This window comes from Kogia breviceps, chromosome 10 (assembly GCF_026419965.1).
Source record: "Kogia breviceps isolate mKogBre1 chromosome 10, mKogBre1 haplotype 1, whole genome shotgun sequence".
Classification (NCBI taxonomy): Eukaryota; Metazoa; Chordata; class Mammalia; order Artiodactyla; family Physeteridae; genus Kogia; species Kogia breviceps.
The window spans coordinates 52,529,891-52,544,768 of record NC_081319.1 but is presented as its reverse complement, the minus strand read 5'-3'; the positions used below and the strand labels follow the sequence as shown (position 1 = coordinate 52,544,768).

At 45.8% G+C, this 14,878-nt stretch overlaps 1 protein-coding gene across 1 annotated transcript in view; it reads left to right on the top strand.

Moving 5' to 3' along the window:
* Window positions 1-9,949: 9,949 nt before the first annotated feature.
* Window positions 9,950-14,878, top strand: part of CRTAP (cartilage associated protein) — a 146,427-nt gene continuing 141,498 nt past the window's right edge. Inside the window, exon 1 of the mRNA XM_059077394.2 lies at window positions 9,950-10,665. Coding sequence (XP_058933377.1) covers window positions 10,195-10,665 — 471 coding nt within the window. The 5' untranslated portion in view covers window positions 9,950-10,194. The remainder of the gene's footprint in view (window positions 10,666-14,878) is intronic.

Sequence of the window (14,878 nt, the reverse complement as noted above, 5' to 3'; positions counted from 1 at the left end):
TCTGTGCCTCCTTTACTTATAGTTCCTGTCCAAGTGTGCATATAGAGTGTGTGCTGGTGTGTAAACCTCCTGTTCCAGGTTGTGGGGAATATGAAATGATCTTGAGAAGGCTATCACCCCATAGAGAATCATTTTCAGTAGAAAGATGTCCACATACACAACTATATATGGGGCATGCTCTAATATAGACCAGTGCTACTCTAAGTGTGGTCCGAGGACCAGTGACATAAGGTTAAGTACAGAAATTCAGAGTAGGTATTTGGAAACTTATAGCAGTTTGAGAAAGCTTGTCTGTTGCATCTAATAATGAAAAAATTAGATGTGAATTTTATGTCTATTTTTATTTCTTTTTTCTAATAATTTATTGTTATAAATTTGTACAACCAGATCAGTCCTTGAAAGATGGGAAAGAGCACTGATAATCACAGAAACAAAAGTGATCCTTCACCAAAGGCAGCTTGAGAAGCACAGAGGCCTCAACAGTAGCCTAAGAACAATGAAGGGAAGAGACATATGTGGCCCAATAACAGGTAAAAACTTTGTTTTTCTATCCTAACAGGGCTTTGCACAAGTTAGGATAAATTGGGAGATTGGGACTGACATATGCACACTACTATATATAAATTAGATAACTAATAAGGACCTACTGTATAGCACAGGGAACTCTATTCAATACTGTTATTACCTATATGGGAATAGAATCTAAAAAAAGAGTGGATATATGTGTATGTATAACCGATTCACTTTTCTGTACAGCAGAAACTAACAGAACATTGTACATCAACTATACTCCAACAAACATTAAAAATAAATAAATAAAGTTTTAGAACAAGAATCAATCTCCCTTTGAATGACCTGTTTTCCACTGTGGTCCTGACAGAGCTTTCCTCAGGTTCCAGTGTCAGTTCTTTCCTTTTCTTTCTTTTTTAAAATTTTTCTGGCCTGCTCTGCTTGGCATGTGGGATCTTAGTTCCCTGACCACGGAACGAACCCGAGCCTTCTGCACTGGAAGCTCAGAGTCTTAACCACTGGACCGCCAGGGAAGTCACCCAGTGTCAGTTATGATCTGTATTTCAGTGTAAAAATTTAGCTAACTTTACATTTCTAATATTTTTAAAGTTCTATTAAAATGATTGTAATTAGCAATAGGTTTTAGGAATACTAAATGATAGATGTTAAAAGCAAGGAAAAAACAAGGCCTCCACTAAAAAGAAATGACAAGTAAATGCAGTGCATGATCCCAGATTGGATCATGAACAAGGAAAAATAATTGCTACAAGAGACATTGGGACAATGAACAAAAGTTGAATATAGACTATGGATTAGAAAATAATATTGTATCAAGATTAAATTTTCTAATTTTGATAACAATACAGTGGTTATGTTCTTAGGAAATACACTCTGGGACTTCCCTGGTGGTGTAAAGGTTAAGAATCCACCTGCCAATGCAGGGGACACAAGTTCAATCCCTGGTCCAGGAAGATCCCACATGTCACGGAGCAACTAAGCCTGTGCACCACAACTACTGAAGCCTGTGTGCCTAGAACCTGTGCTCTGCAACAAGAGAAGCCACCGCAATGAGAAGCCCGTGCACCACAACGAAGACTAGCCCCTGCTCACTGCAACTAGAGAAAGCCCGCATGCAGCAACAAAGACCCAACACAGCCAAAAATAAAAATAAATAAAGAGAAAAAATTGTTTTAAAAAATCACACAGGGCTTCCCTGGTGGCACAGTGGTTGAGAGTCCACCTGCCTATGCAGGGGACACGGGTTCGTGCCCCGGTCCGGGAAGCTCCCACATGCCGCAGAGCAGATGGGCCCGTGAGCCATGGCCGCTGAGCCTGTGCGTCTGCAGCCTGTGCTCCGCAACGGGAGAGGCCACAACAGTGAGAGGCCTGTGTACCGAAAAAAAAAAAAAAAAAAAAAATCACACACACACACAAAAAGGTAATACACTCTGAAACATTTAGGGGTAAAGGGGCATAATGTCTGCAACTTCCTTTCCAATGATCATATGTATATGTTTATATATATAATTATACATTATACATAATATACATATTATTACATGTACACTATTATGGAGCAAATAAGGACAAATAAGGCAAAATGTTAACAATTGATGAATTAGGTAAAGGGCATATAGCAATTCTTATATGAAAATAAAAAGTTATTTAAAAAATAAATAATAAAGCCTCCTGCCAACAGATGCAGACAATTCTGATGTGCAGCAATTCCTCATGCTTCTCACGAGTCTTTGAGTTTTCTGATACAGTAAGTCCCAAGACCTGTATCTTGGGGTTAAATTGTGCAACCAACTGCTGGGTATGGTTATGAAACAATAAAAAGATAAAATTGTGAAATCATTGGACAACAGTTTCCCCACAATCCCAATAAAAGTTAGCAGCTGTGTCCCAGGACTGGCCCATCCCTCTTGACAGTCATGAGCATTAGGATGCCCTTGTCACCATGTCCTTGAACTCCCTTTCAGGAGTCTGAGATCTAAAAACAAATGCCCCAAGTGAGGCTGGCCTTAGTGGGGGGTGGAAATGACTTCGTTTTAAACTCTCTCTCCTATCTTCTTTCACCTTCACTATCTGGCAAAAGCATCTGCTTCCCTAGGGTCTCCCAGCTGCTTCTTTGCAGGGTTGTTTTTTTCCCCTTCGTTTTTGATCTAGGCCTGTTGTTTCTTCTTCATTTGGGCCCCTGGATTTAGCCCCCTCTGTCTTTATATCCACATCTGCAGCCGTGGTTCATGTCTCTGAATGATCACAGTAGTTTTCTAGCTCAATCGAAGGTTACAACTAGATATGGCCAAAGGGCTATTTGTTTTGACAGTCACCATGTTGGCCCATTGGTGTCTTACATTTTATGTAATCAGTGGAATTGTCAATATTTAATCAGGGGAATTTACATAATCTGGATTTCCAGTTTCTCTTCAAAGATCAGAAGGTCTGGCCATACCAGGGTAACAGTAGATCAGAGATATGCGTTGGGACATTCTTTAGACAGGTAGGTTCTTCCAGTTGGCAACAATCTCCACCTGGTCCACTGCTCTTTTGACATGGCCTGCAGGCCCCATGAGAGATTTAAGTTTGCAACTTCTGGGTCAGAGAGTTTCCGTGGTAATTTGATCACAACCTCTCTGACTGCTATATCAAACATTATCTGTGTGGTGCCTCAGATTCCCTAGTCACCTGTCTCCAGAGCTCTAGGCTTCCTGTTCCACCCAGCTGCCCTGCCAGCACATCTGCTGCCCCAAACCAACCATCTGGAGTTTCTGGCTCCTCTACACACCTCTGCACTCACTGGAACAAAGCACCATGCTTCCTACGTGGCTGCCAGAGGCTGGGTGGTGCAACCCAGAGGGGCAGGCATGTTCACTCCCCCGTAGAGAGCCATAGTTCAACAGAGATCGGAGGAAGAAAAGAGCCAGTAAATAAATGACCTCTCCCTTTTTCCCTTGGATCAACTATTTCAAGGAGTGGCTTTCTCTGTATAGCCTGTTCAGAGACATTCCACGTAGTCTAGGGGCTCCACCTGCCAAGGCTGTTCTGAAGCTGTAGCCAGTGTGGTAACACATTACTTTGTGTTGCATCTCATCCTTCCTTTCCCTCTTTGCCTCTCCTCTCTCTCCCACTGTCATGGGTTTACCTCCCAAATAAAGAATGAGCACTTAATTCTTGCCTCAGCCTCTGTTTTCTAGCCCAGGATAAGATAATTATTTGTTGAACATGAAGAAATTGCTCTGCAGCCTACCGTTGCCTGTATGTATTTCTTGAACTTCCTCTAACCATGGGTTTTGGGGATGTCCTCTTAGATTTTGCTTTTAGGACCATAGGTCACAACTAATTCCCAATTCAAGTCCCAGATTTAATACCTCTTTTGTAATGAAGTAATCAGTGCTTGCACTAGCTGAAGGAGTTCTTTCCTTCTAACGATTTCCACACCGCTCTACCTACATCTAACTTACAACATTTATCTTTCTCTGTGTTATGGCCCTTTCTGGTCTGTGCCTTAACTCAGGCCCTCATCTTTCTTTATTTAATTAAATTAATTAATTAATTAAATTAATTTAATTTTTTTGTAGGGGGCACGCCATACAGCTTGTGGGATCTTAGTTCCCTGACCAGGGATTGAACCCAGGCCCCCAGCAGTGGAACCACAGAGTCCTAACCACTGGACCGCCAGGGAATTCCCAGGCCCTCATTTTTCTTATGGAGATCACACTGAGGGGTCTCCTATGCTGTTATTTGGCCTCCACTCCCATCACTTGTCTTCTCCTTTGTAGTGTTGTTTTCTTTGCCCAGAATCTTCTTCCTTTGTTCATTTTTGCCTCCAGCAAACTTCTATTCCATTTTTTCAGGCCCTTTAAAGGAGTTCAACAATGGCCTCTTGGGGCTTCCCTGGTGGCGCTGTGGTTGAGAATCCACCCGCCAATGCAGGGGACACGGGTTTGAGCCCTGGTCCGGGAAGATCCCACATGCCGTGGAGCAAATAAGCTCATGCACTACAACTACTGAGCCTGTGCTGTAGAGCCTGAGAGCCACAACTATTGAGCCTGTGTGCTGCAACTACTGAAGCCCGTGTGCCTAGAGCCCCTGCTCTGCAACAAGAGAAGCCACCGCAAGGAAGAGTAGCCCCTGCTCGCTTCAACTAGAGAAAGCCTGCGTGCAGCAGTGAAGACCCAACACAGCCAAAAATAAATAAATTAAATAAATTTTAAAAAAAGAAAAAAAGAATGGCCTCTTGCAAGAAACTTTCCCAGACTCAAACTAGATTAGTGCTATAGACTGAATGTTTATGTCCCACCCCCAGCCCCCACCAAATTCATATGTTGAAACCTAATCCCTAAAGTGATGGTGTTTGGAGATGAGGTCTTTGAGGTCTTTGGGGTGATTAGTTCATGAGGACAGGGCCTTCATGAATGGGATTAGTGCCCTTAAAAAAGAGACCCCTGGGACTTCCCTGGCAGTCCAGTGATTAGGACTCTGCTCTACCACTGCAGGGGCCCAGGTACGATTCCTGGTTGGGGAACTAAGATCCCGCATGCTGCGTGGCCAAAAAAAATCTCCAGGGAATTCCCTGGTGGTCCAGTGGTTAGGACTTGGTGTTTTCACTGCCATGGCCTGGGTTCAACCCCTGGTCCGGAAACTAAGATCTCGCAAGCTGCCCAGCCAAAGAAAAAAGGAAGAGAGAGACTCCAGAAAACTCCCTTGCCCCTTCTATCCTGTGAGGATCCAGTGAGAAGATGGCCATCCATGAACCAGAGAGCAGGTTCTCACCAGACACAAATCTGCCAGCACCTTGATCTTGGGCTTCTCCAGAACTGTGAGAAGTAAATTTCTGTTTATAAGTTATCCAGTCTATGGTAATTTTGTTATAGCAGCCTGAACCCACTAAGGCAGTTACCCAGCTCTCTTTGGGGCCCACACAGCATTCTTTCCAGCTCTGGTGGTGGGTAATTGAAGGTTTACTTCTGTCTTCTCCAGACTTTGAGTTCCCTTAGGAAAGAGGTGATATTTATTTAATACAGTGCCTAGGTTAATGGAACAGTTCACTATAGGTTAATGGAACAAATGAAAAAAATATAGATGTCTTATCTCTACTCGACTGGAAGTTCCTTTCAGTCGAGGATATATGTCTGTTTCATGTTTGCATTCCAGTGCCAAGGGCAGGACCTGGTATAAAGTAGATGCTGAACAGTGTATTGAAAGAATGAATAAATTCATGATGTGAAAGAGAATTTGTCATTAAAGTCACCTGGGGGAAGCTGGCTCCTTTAGGGAGGAGACACTCTTGGACACAGCTCTAGTGAAGCTGAACAGACCCCGAAGCAGGGGTCAGCCACTGTAGACATTGTCTGGTTTCACTTCCATTTATAAATTGTGTTGAATTATCATGGGAAGCAACTGTTCCCTCCACCTCCACCTGCCTACCCACGACCGTCTCCTCAAAGGCAATTCCAGTTAACCTTTGCTGCCCCACACTCTCTCCCCAACTCTTTTTTTTATGGGGGGAGGAGCTGTGCCATGTGGCTTGTGGGGTCTTAGTTCCCAGGCCAGGAATGGAACCCGGGCCCCCTGAAGTGGAAGCGCAGAGTCCTAACCACTGGACCGCCAGGGAAGTCCCTCCCCCACTGTTTATACTCTGGCCACAGTAGCCTTCTCTCCGTCTCTTATACCCTTCTTGTCTCCTCCTCCAGAGCCATCTTCTGTGGGACACCAGCTTGTGATATGTGGAGGTAGCCTGGCCTCCAGGGAGCTCCCAGAGATTTCCCAAACCTCACTCTCTAAGCAGAATGCCCTGAAAGTGGCATAGAGCTGATGGACCTGGAGGGGCTGGGCCAAGATAATGAAGTTGACTCCTTAGTGGTGACCAACACCAGATAATATTTCAGCAGAGGACACAGTGCACGTATGACAGTTTCTCTCCATCAACCCCACCAGGTTGACTTCAACTGACTTCAAGGACAAGAGACGAAGCCAGATGAGAAGAAAAAAAGAGAGTACACTTCTTGTTAGTGGGATTGAACTCTTTTCTGTTTATTGGCCCCTTTGTGTGTCTGTTTTGGAATTGGGGTATTGACTTTTTCATGTTCTCTGTACATTAAGGTTATCAAGCCCCAAGCAAGATGGTCACAGATTGGGCAGGAGTTTCCAGGGGACCAGGTAAACTCTCGTCCCAGCTCAGGTCTCTCCACAGGCTTTCCCCCACTCCCACCTCCCCACACCACCTCCACGACCCCATTCAGGTCTCTGCTCAGACATCGCCTCCTCTTGCAATCTCCCGCCCTCCCCCATCCCATTCATTTGTTTCATTCTCTTTACATCACCATTGCAATTTTTTCCCCTAAAAATTGATTTTAAAATAACAAAGAACTGTAAAATAATATCTTTAAAATATATGTATGGCATAAAAAATGATGCAGTGAATGTTCCCATACTCACTTGCAACCCCTCTCCCTCCTGTGACCCTCTCCCAATTCCATGTCCTTCCACCTTATAGAAGACCACTCTCCAAAGTTTTTGTTTATGGCTCCTTTTTCATTACAGTTTTACCCTGCATGTTTCTATGAAATAAGACTGTATTACTTGCATTCCTAAATAATATTTTGTGTACTTTAGCATATTTTAAAACTTTTAGACAAGTGGAATCATTCCTCTTTTCTTTTTAAGGTTGAACTGTGTTGTTATGTGTAGCTGTAATTCTTTCATTATCTTCTGCTGTAAAATATTCTCCTCTGTGCACATCCTCTCTCTCTCTCTCTCTAAAAAAAATCCACTCTTCTGTTTTTAGACAGGTTATTTCTGCTTTCTGCTATTAGGAACTGTGCTGCTGTATCATACCCCCAAACACTTATTAATTACAAAAGAAAGAAAATGAAGTGGAGAAAATGGATACGACCTTAACAAGGTAATCAAAATGAACGTCACCGATAAGGTGATAAGGTAAGACAGTGTGTTCCTCCTGTGACAGCCGAGAAGGATGGTATTCTAGCCCAAAGATCTTAATCTGAATCTAATCATGAGGAAACATCAGAGAAGCCCCAGTGAAGGGCTTTTTATAAAATAACTGGACTGTGTTCTTTTTTAAAATAGACTTTAATTTTTAAAGCAGTTTTAGGTTTGCATCAAGACTGAATGAAAGGTACAGAGATTTTCCACATACCTCCCACCACTACATACACACAGCCTCCCCCGCTATCAGAATCCCATACCAGAGTGGTATATTGAGTACAACCAATGAGACTACTTTGACACATCATAATCACCCAAAATCCATGGCTTACATTAGGGTTCACTCTTGGTATTTCACATTCTGTGGGTTTTGACAAATGTATAATGACATTTATCCACCATTATAGTATCACACGGAATAGTCTCACTGCCCTAAAAATCCTCTGTGCTGTGCCTGTTAATCCCTCTCTCCCGCCAACACCTGGCAGCCACTGATCCTTGTACTGTCTTCAAAATTTTGCCTTTTCCAGAATGCCATATAGTTGGAATCATACAGTATATAGCCTTTTTATATTGGCTTCTTTTTTTTTTTTTTTTTTTTGTGGTACGTGGGCCTCTCACTGTTGTGGCCTCTCCTGTTGCGGAGCACAGGCTCCGGACATGCGGGCTCAGCAGCCATGGCTCACGGGCCCAGCCACTCCGTGGCATGTGGGATCTTCCCGGACCGGGGCACGAACCCATGTCCCCTGCATCGGCAGGTGGACTCTCAACCGCTGCGCCACCAGGGAAGCCCATATTGGCTTCTTTTAGTTAGTAAAATGTATTTGTTTCCTCTATGTCTTTTTTGCGGCTTGATAGCTCATTTATTTTTAGTGCTGAGTAATATTCCATTGTCTGGATGTACCACAGTTTATTTATTCATTTGCCTATTGAAGGACATCTTGTTTCCTTCCAAGTTTTGGCAATTATGTAAAAAGCTGCTATAAATATTTGTGTGCAGGTTTCTGTGTGGACATAAGTTTTCAATTTATTTCAGTAAATACCAATGAATGTAATTGCTGCATGGTATGGCAGAGTATGTTTAGTTTGGTAAGAAACTGCCAAACTGTCTTCCAAAGTGAGTGTACCATTTTGTATTCCCACCAGCAATGAATGAAGAGTTCCTGTTGTTCTACTCTTTGTCAGCATTTGGTGTTGTCAGTATTTTGAATTTGGGCCATTCTAATAGGTGTGTAGTGGATCTCGTTGTTGTTTTGGCCTGTATTCTTATACAGTGTCAATGGTATGACAAGAAAAGCTGAAGGTTCAGATTCCAGAACACTAAGTAGAAGAGACAGCTAGATTCAACACAGGATATTGGGCTGCATCCTGCCCAGGGGGATAAAGTGCTGTAAAAGACATTATTAGGACAGTTGACAAAACAGGAATAGGGAATATAGATTAGTCTTCCATCAATGCTAAGTTTCCTGAATTTGATCATTGTCTGTAGTTTAGTTCTTAGAACATACATATCAATACTAAAAGATTAAGGGGTAAGTGACCTCATGTATGCAATGTACTCTCAAATGATTCAGAAAAAAACAGATAAATATAGAGAAAGGAAATGTGGCATAACTTAGCAATTTGTGAATGTGGTTGAGGGCTATATAGGAACTGTTTCTACTATCCTTTTAATTTTTCGGTAAATTATTTATTTATTTTAAAAAATATTTATTTATTTGGCTGCACCAGGTCTTAGTTGCGGCCCACAGGATTTTCGTTGCAGCGTGCAGGATCTTAAGTTGCAGCATGCTAACTCTCAGTCGCGGCATATGGGATCTAGTTCCCTGACCAGGGATGGAACCCAGGCTCCCTGCATTGGGCGCGTGGAGTCTTAGCCACTGGACCACCAGGGAAACCCCTCTATCCGCATCTTTCGATGCACACATACAAGTTTCTCGAGCATATTCTTTTATTTGTTTATTTATTTATTTTTAATTAAAAAAAATTTTTGGCCGCACCGTGCTGCTCCCGGGATCTTAGTTGCACGATGAGGGATTGAACCTCACTAGTGAAAGCGCCGAGTCCTAACCACTGGACCGCCAGGGAATTCCCTCTCCAGCGTATTCTGAGGAGTAGAATGGCAGTCATAAGGTGTGTGCATCTTCAACTTGATTAGCTTAATAGTTTACAAAGCGCCACTGACATCCTTATTAATTTTATTTATGCATTGTCTTTCTCATTGAAATGTAGGGTCGTCGCAGTGCCATCAAAGTGTAGGCCGTGGACCCGCAAGATCAGTCTCACCAGGGTGCTGGTTAGAATCGCAGATCCTCAGACCCATATCCCAACCAGACTTGTTGAATGAAAAACTCTGGGGTCACGGTCCAGGAATCTGCGTTTTCACAAGTCCTCTAAGAGATTCTAAAGTGTAAGCAGCGCTGATCTATGATCCATTAGGGCCGCGTCTGGCTTGCAGACCGCCCTCTTTATAAAGGAGCTAACAGTGGAGCCCGGGATCACGAGTTAGATCGTGCAGGAACTAGAGGGCAGTGCCCCTCCCCAGGACACCCACTCCGCGCGGGCAGCTTCGTCCGGACCCCCGGATTGGGTGGGGTGGGGCAGCCGGACGGGGCGGGCCAGAGGCTGGCGTCCCCGCCTCCCCAGCATTCGGCTCGCCGCGTCGCTCAGTCCTCCCCCTTCCTTTCCTTCTCGCACCCCTCCTTCCTTCCTTCCTTCCTTCCGCCGGGAGCGATGGAGCCGGGGCGCCGGGCGGCCGCGGCGCTGCTGGCGCTGCTGTTCGCTGGCTGCGCGTTGCGCTCAGCGCGCGCCCAGTACGAGCGCTACAGCTTCCGCAGCTTCCCTCGGGACGAGCTGATGCCGCTCGAGTCGGCCTACCGGCACGCGCTGGACCAGTACAGCGGCGAGCACTGGGCGGAGAGCGTGGGCTATCTGGAGATCAGCCTGCGGCTGCACCGCCTGCTACGCGACAGCGAGGCCTTCTGTCACCGCAACTGCAGCGCGGCGCCGCAGCCTGAGCCCGCCGCCGGCCTCGCGCGCCACCCGGAGCTGCGCCTCTTCGGGGGCCTGCTGCGCCGAGCGCACTGCCTCAAGCGCTGCAAGCAGGGCCTGCCGGCTTTCCGCCAGTCGCAGCCCAGCCGCGAAGTGCTGGCCGACTTCCAGCGCCGAGAACCCTACAAGTTCCTGCAGTTCGCCTACTTCAAGGCAAGTCCGCCTCGCCTCGCCCCGCCCCCAAGTCTAGGCCCGGCCCCTAGGCCCAGGCTCCGTCCCTCGGTCCTGGGCCGCGTCCCACCGCTCTTTCTTGAGTTAGTTCTTTCCCACCCCGCGCTGCCAAAGGACGCCTTCATATCCTGTTCCCCCTATTCTTCATCTTCAATAGAGATGAAAAGACTTTTCTTGAAGGGTTGTTCTGAGGCGGAGAACGTACATAGAACGCCTAGCACAGTGTTATTTGAAGACAGACTCGTTTTTTGGCATATACCATTAAAATACCATTTCTCAAGTGAGTGGTGCCTTTCAGTAATAGGGCGGAAGAGGATCTGCGGAGCCGGCCAGTCCCTTTTAAACAGGAAATTAAGGCCAGGAAAGGGCAGGGCTCCTTGGAAGGACACTTGCCTGCCTGGAGGAGAAGAAGCTGAGCGCTGTGATTCATCAGAGCTGGCGCTCTGGGGTGGCTGTCTTTCATCTAGAATGTAACACAGTTGTCTTCCTCCTTTTTGTGGCTGCTTACATTCTGCCTGTGATTGCTGGCTAAAAATAGCTACAAATTGCAGTCTCTATCCTTGAAGTCCTTACTCTGGGGACCCACAAGTTTGAAGAGGGGCTGAATTCCCTGTTACTGGATAAACAGGTTTTAGCTTGGTGGGTCTTCACCGGGTTTTGCCAATAGAGCCCTCGAAATCCAGTTTCTACTTTCTCTAAACGAAAACGATTTTTTAAACTTTGCTTTCAGTCTTTGGGCTGCAAGATCTGTTTTTCATATTTCCCTGAAACGGAGCTGCGTGTCTGTTGCATTCATATGAGCCATAAAATAGCAGAAACCCTAAATAGGAGAAAAACTGGGTTATTTCTATTCCTGGTTACAGTTTTATATAAGTATCAGATTTGTGAATATTTGTCCTGGCAATAAGAAAACAATTTTAAAATAGAACGGGGATAAGGTTAATACATTTCCAGAATGTATGAAATGCAGAAATGATGGCTGACTCATACAAGCAGTATTTTTTACGCTAAAAAGGACTCGTTTTAATTCTCTTTCTTTTCTGTAGAACTTTTGGCAAATACAGTCTGAGCCAAATTTGAGTCACATAATCAAGGGGAAAACGTTTTATTTTTAAACCTGGAGAATAGTGGAAGCTCTGATTTCTTTAATATACAGATGACTTTGAAACAAATGCTGCAGGGAGGAGGGTACTGCAGTGCTACAATGTGACCAGAAGGCAGGGGTTTCCTCCATCCTGTCATCCTCAAAGGTTAGGAAATTCATAGCTTCTCTCAAAACCCTTTGTAGGTCTTGTAACAATCACTTACTTAAAAGTCAGTATAGGGAATTCCCTGGCGGTTCAGTGGTTAAGGCTCCGCACTTCCACTGCAGGGGGCATGGGTTCGATCCCAGGTCAGGGAACTAGGATCCTGCAAGCTGTGGGGTGCAGCCAAAAGAAAAAAAAGTCAGTATAATACCATCCATCTTAGTATTCTGAGATCACTTACAGGGCAGGGAGAAGTTTAGAATTTTATAAATAAACCAGAACCTTCACTTAATTGCTTCAACTGAAAATCACTGAAAAAGTGATTTGGGATGATGATATTGTATGGCTGATTTTTTTTTTTTTTTCCCTTAATGGTGTTTATATTTTCAAACTCTGTTTCTGGGTAGAGAGGAAATAATTGGTGACAGGCACATTCATTCTACCTGGCACCTCACGGCTGGCGACAGGTACTGGAGATGGATGGTGCTTCCTGCTGTAGCAGGATCTGAAACCTCGGTAGGTTTCATGGCCCCAGCCTGACTTAGGTTCAAGTCATGAGCTGTGGGTTCTCTCTGTGGCTGCCATCTCCATGAAATGCTCATCTTCCCCACAGGCCGAGGAACAGGTGGGCCCCAGCGCTTTATCAAATCCTTGATGGCTGTTGAACTCTGAGCCGACAGAGCTGGCTGCCTTGCAGGCATGCTTACCCCCTCTTTGCCTGGACCTGGACTCTGTCCTCCCCTGGTTGAGGGGTGGCTGGTTTGGCAGGTGACTGGGAGCCTCTCGTGCAGGTGGCTGTCTCTCAGGAACCCATGGCAGGGTAGGTTCCCCCACCCTCTCATTCTCTAAAACCTGCCTGGGGTCTGTCAGAGGTTTAGCTGTCAAGATGTGGCTCCATGCTCCAGCTGACAGACCTGGACTTAAAAATGAATAAAATCATCCTTCAGGAAGGGATTCCATTTTGTAAAACTCAGGTCCTGAGTGAGAGGCCTTAAAAATCCCACGCTGTGCCACTCTTTCTAAGTGCTCTTCTGAGAATCAGAGAATCTAATTTCATTGACATATGCTTTAAAAAGGGCTGCATTCATTCTCTTCCCTTCCTTCTGGCTTCCAGACTGGCCTTTTTCCAGACAGGAGTATAAAGCTATCTATAGAACTCTTTCGAAGGCAGTTCTGGGAATTCCCTGGTGGTCCAGTGGTTAAGACTCTGTGCTTCCCCATCCCCCTTCCACCCCCGTCCCGAGTTCCATCCCTGGTCCATGAGCTAAGATCTCACAAGCATCCCAAAGCCAAAAAAAAAAAAAAAAGGCAGTCACACTCCAGGTCACTAGCTGGCATTCCCCAAATATCAGCACTGACTTCTGGGAGTCTGTCCTTATCACCACCCATCACTCCTCCAGGGCAACCACTGCCATTGTCTCCAAATGACTGGGCTCCCATGCTGGGGCAGTTTTGCACAGGTATGTGCTATCCTTTGATTCTCAGAAATCCAGAGTGTGCCAAGTATCCCTTTATTTTTCTCTCTCCAAACTGAGTTCCCTAACTCTTGCCCCCGAGTGTCCCTCTGGATTGCCTGAAGGAGTCTCTGTGCACCAGATCCGGGGGCCTCCTCCCCTCCCCCGCAACCAGGTTGTGCTGTGATTCCAGGGGACCGAGGAGCCAGGACATCGCGGGGGGCCCTCTGTTTGCTGCTCGCGTGTCCACACAGGGAGGTGTCCCTATCCTCGGCTGCCCACCTCTTGAGCCTCCTGCCCCCAGAGCATCCCATTCCTCTCTAAGGACTTCTGCTCTGCTGGGCTCTGCCTGCAGGTGCCAAACCTGAAGGTCAAGGGCCACAGACCTTGCTGCCCCTGCAGAGCCCAAGGGGGACTTCCTTCTGGCCTAGAGGATTCCTCTTCCTCCCTCTTCTTCTTCCAGGCCAGTCAGCTTCTTCCCGCAGCTCCCTCTCCCGATGTCCTCCTCTTCCCATACTTGCCAAGTTCTCTCAAGAGTACAGGGGCGGGCTTCCCTGGTGGCGCAGTGGTTGAGAGTCCGCCTGCCGATGCAGGAGACACGGGTTCGTGCCCGGGTCCGGGAGGATCCCACATGCCGCGGAGCGGCTGGGCCTGTGGGCCATGGCCTCTGAGCCTGTGCGTCGGGAGCCTGTGCTCCGCAGCGGGAGGGGCCACAGCGGTGAGAGGCCCGCGTACCACAAAAAAAAAAAAAAAAAAAAAAAAAGAGTACAGGGGCTTTTGTCGTGTTTCTGTGTCCTGACCAGACAGCTACCTCCCATGAGGCAGTGAAACTCAGAATCAGCTGACCACCACCTAATGGGGAGAAGAGAGAGAGGGGAAAATAGAGGGAAACATAAATTAATTTCATGAAAATATTATGCAGTGGTGATGTTACATCCAAATCACTGGTACTTACCAAGTCCTGCTTTGTCCCAGAAACTGTGCCAGATACCAGGAGCACAGACATGAATAACACTGCTGGGTCCTTCAAGGCTCAGAGTCTGGAGGGGGAGACAGACGCATTAGCTAAGACCACAAAGAGGTGTGAAAAGCAGGGAGACAGAACACAGGATGACACAAAAGATGCTATCGTCAAAAAATTTACAAACAATAAATGTTGGAGAGGGTGTGGAGAGAAGGGAGCCCTCCTATACTGTTAGTGGGAATGTAAATTGGTACAGCCACTGTGGAGAACAGTATGGAGGTTCCTTAAAAAAACAAAAATAGAGCTACTGTATGACCCAACAAACCCACTCCTGGCCATGTATCTGGAGAAAAACACAGTCCAAAAGCATGCACCTCAGTGTTCATTGCAGCATTGTTTACAATAGCTGTGACATGGAAGCAACCTAAATGTCCATCGACGGATGAATGGATAAAGAAGATGTGGAACATATATACAATGGAATATTACTCAGCCATAAAAAAGAATGAAATAATGCCATTTGCAGCAAT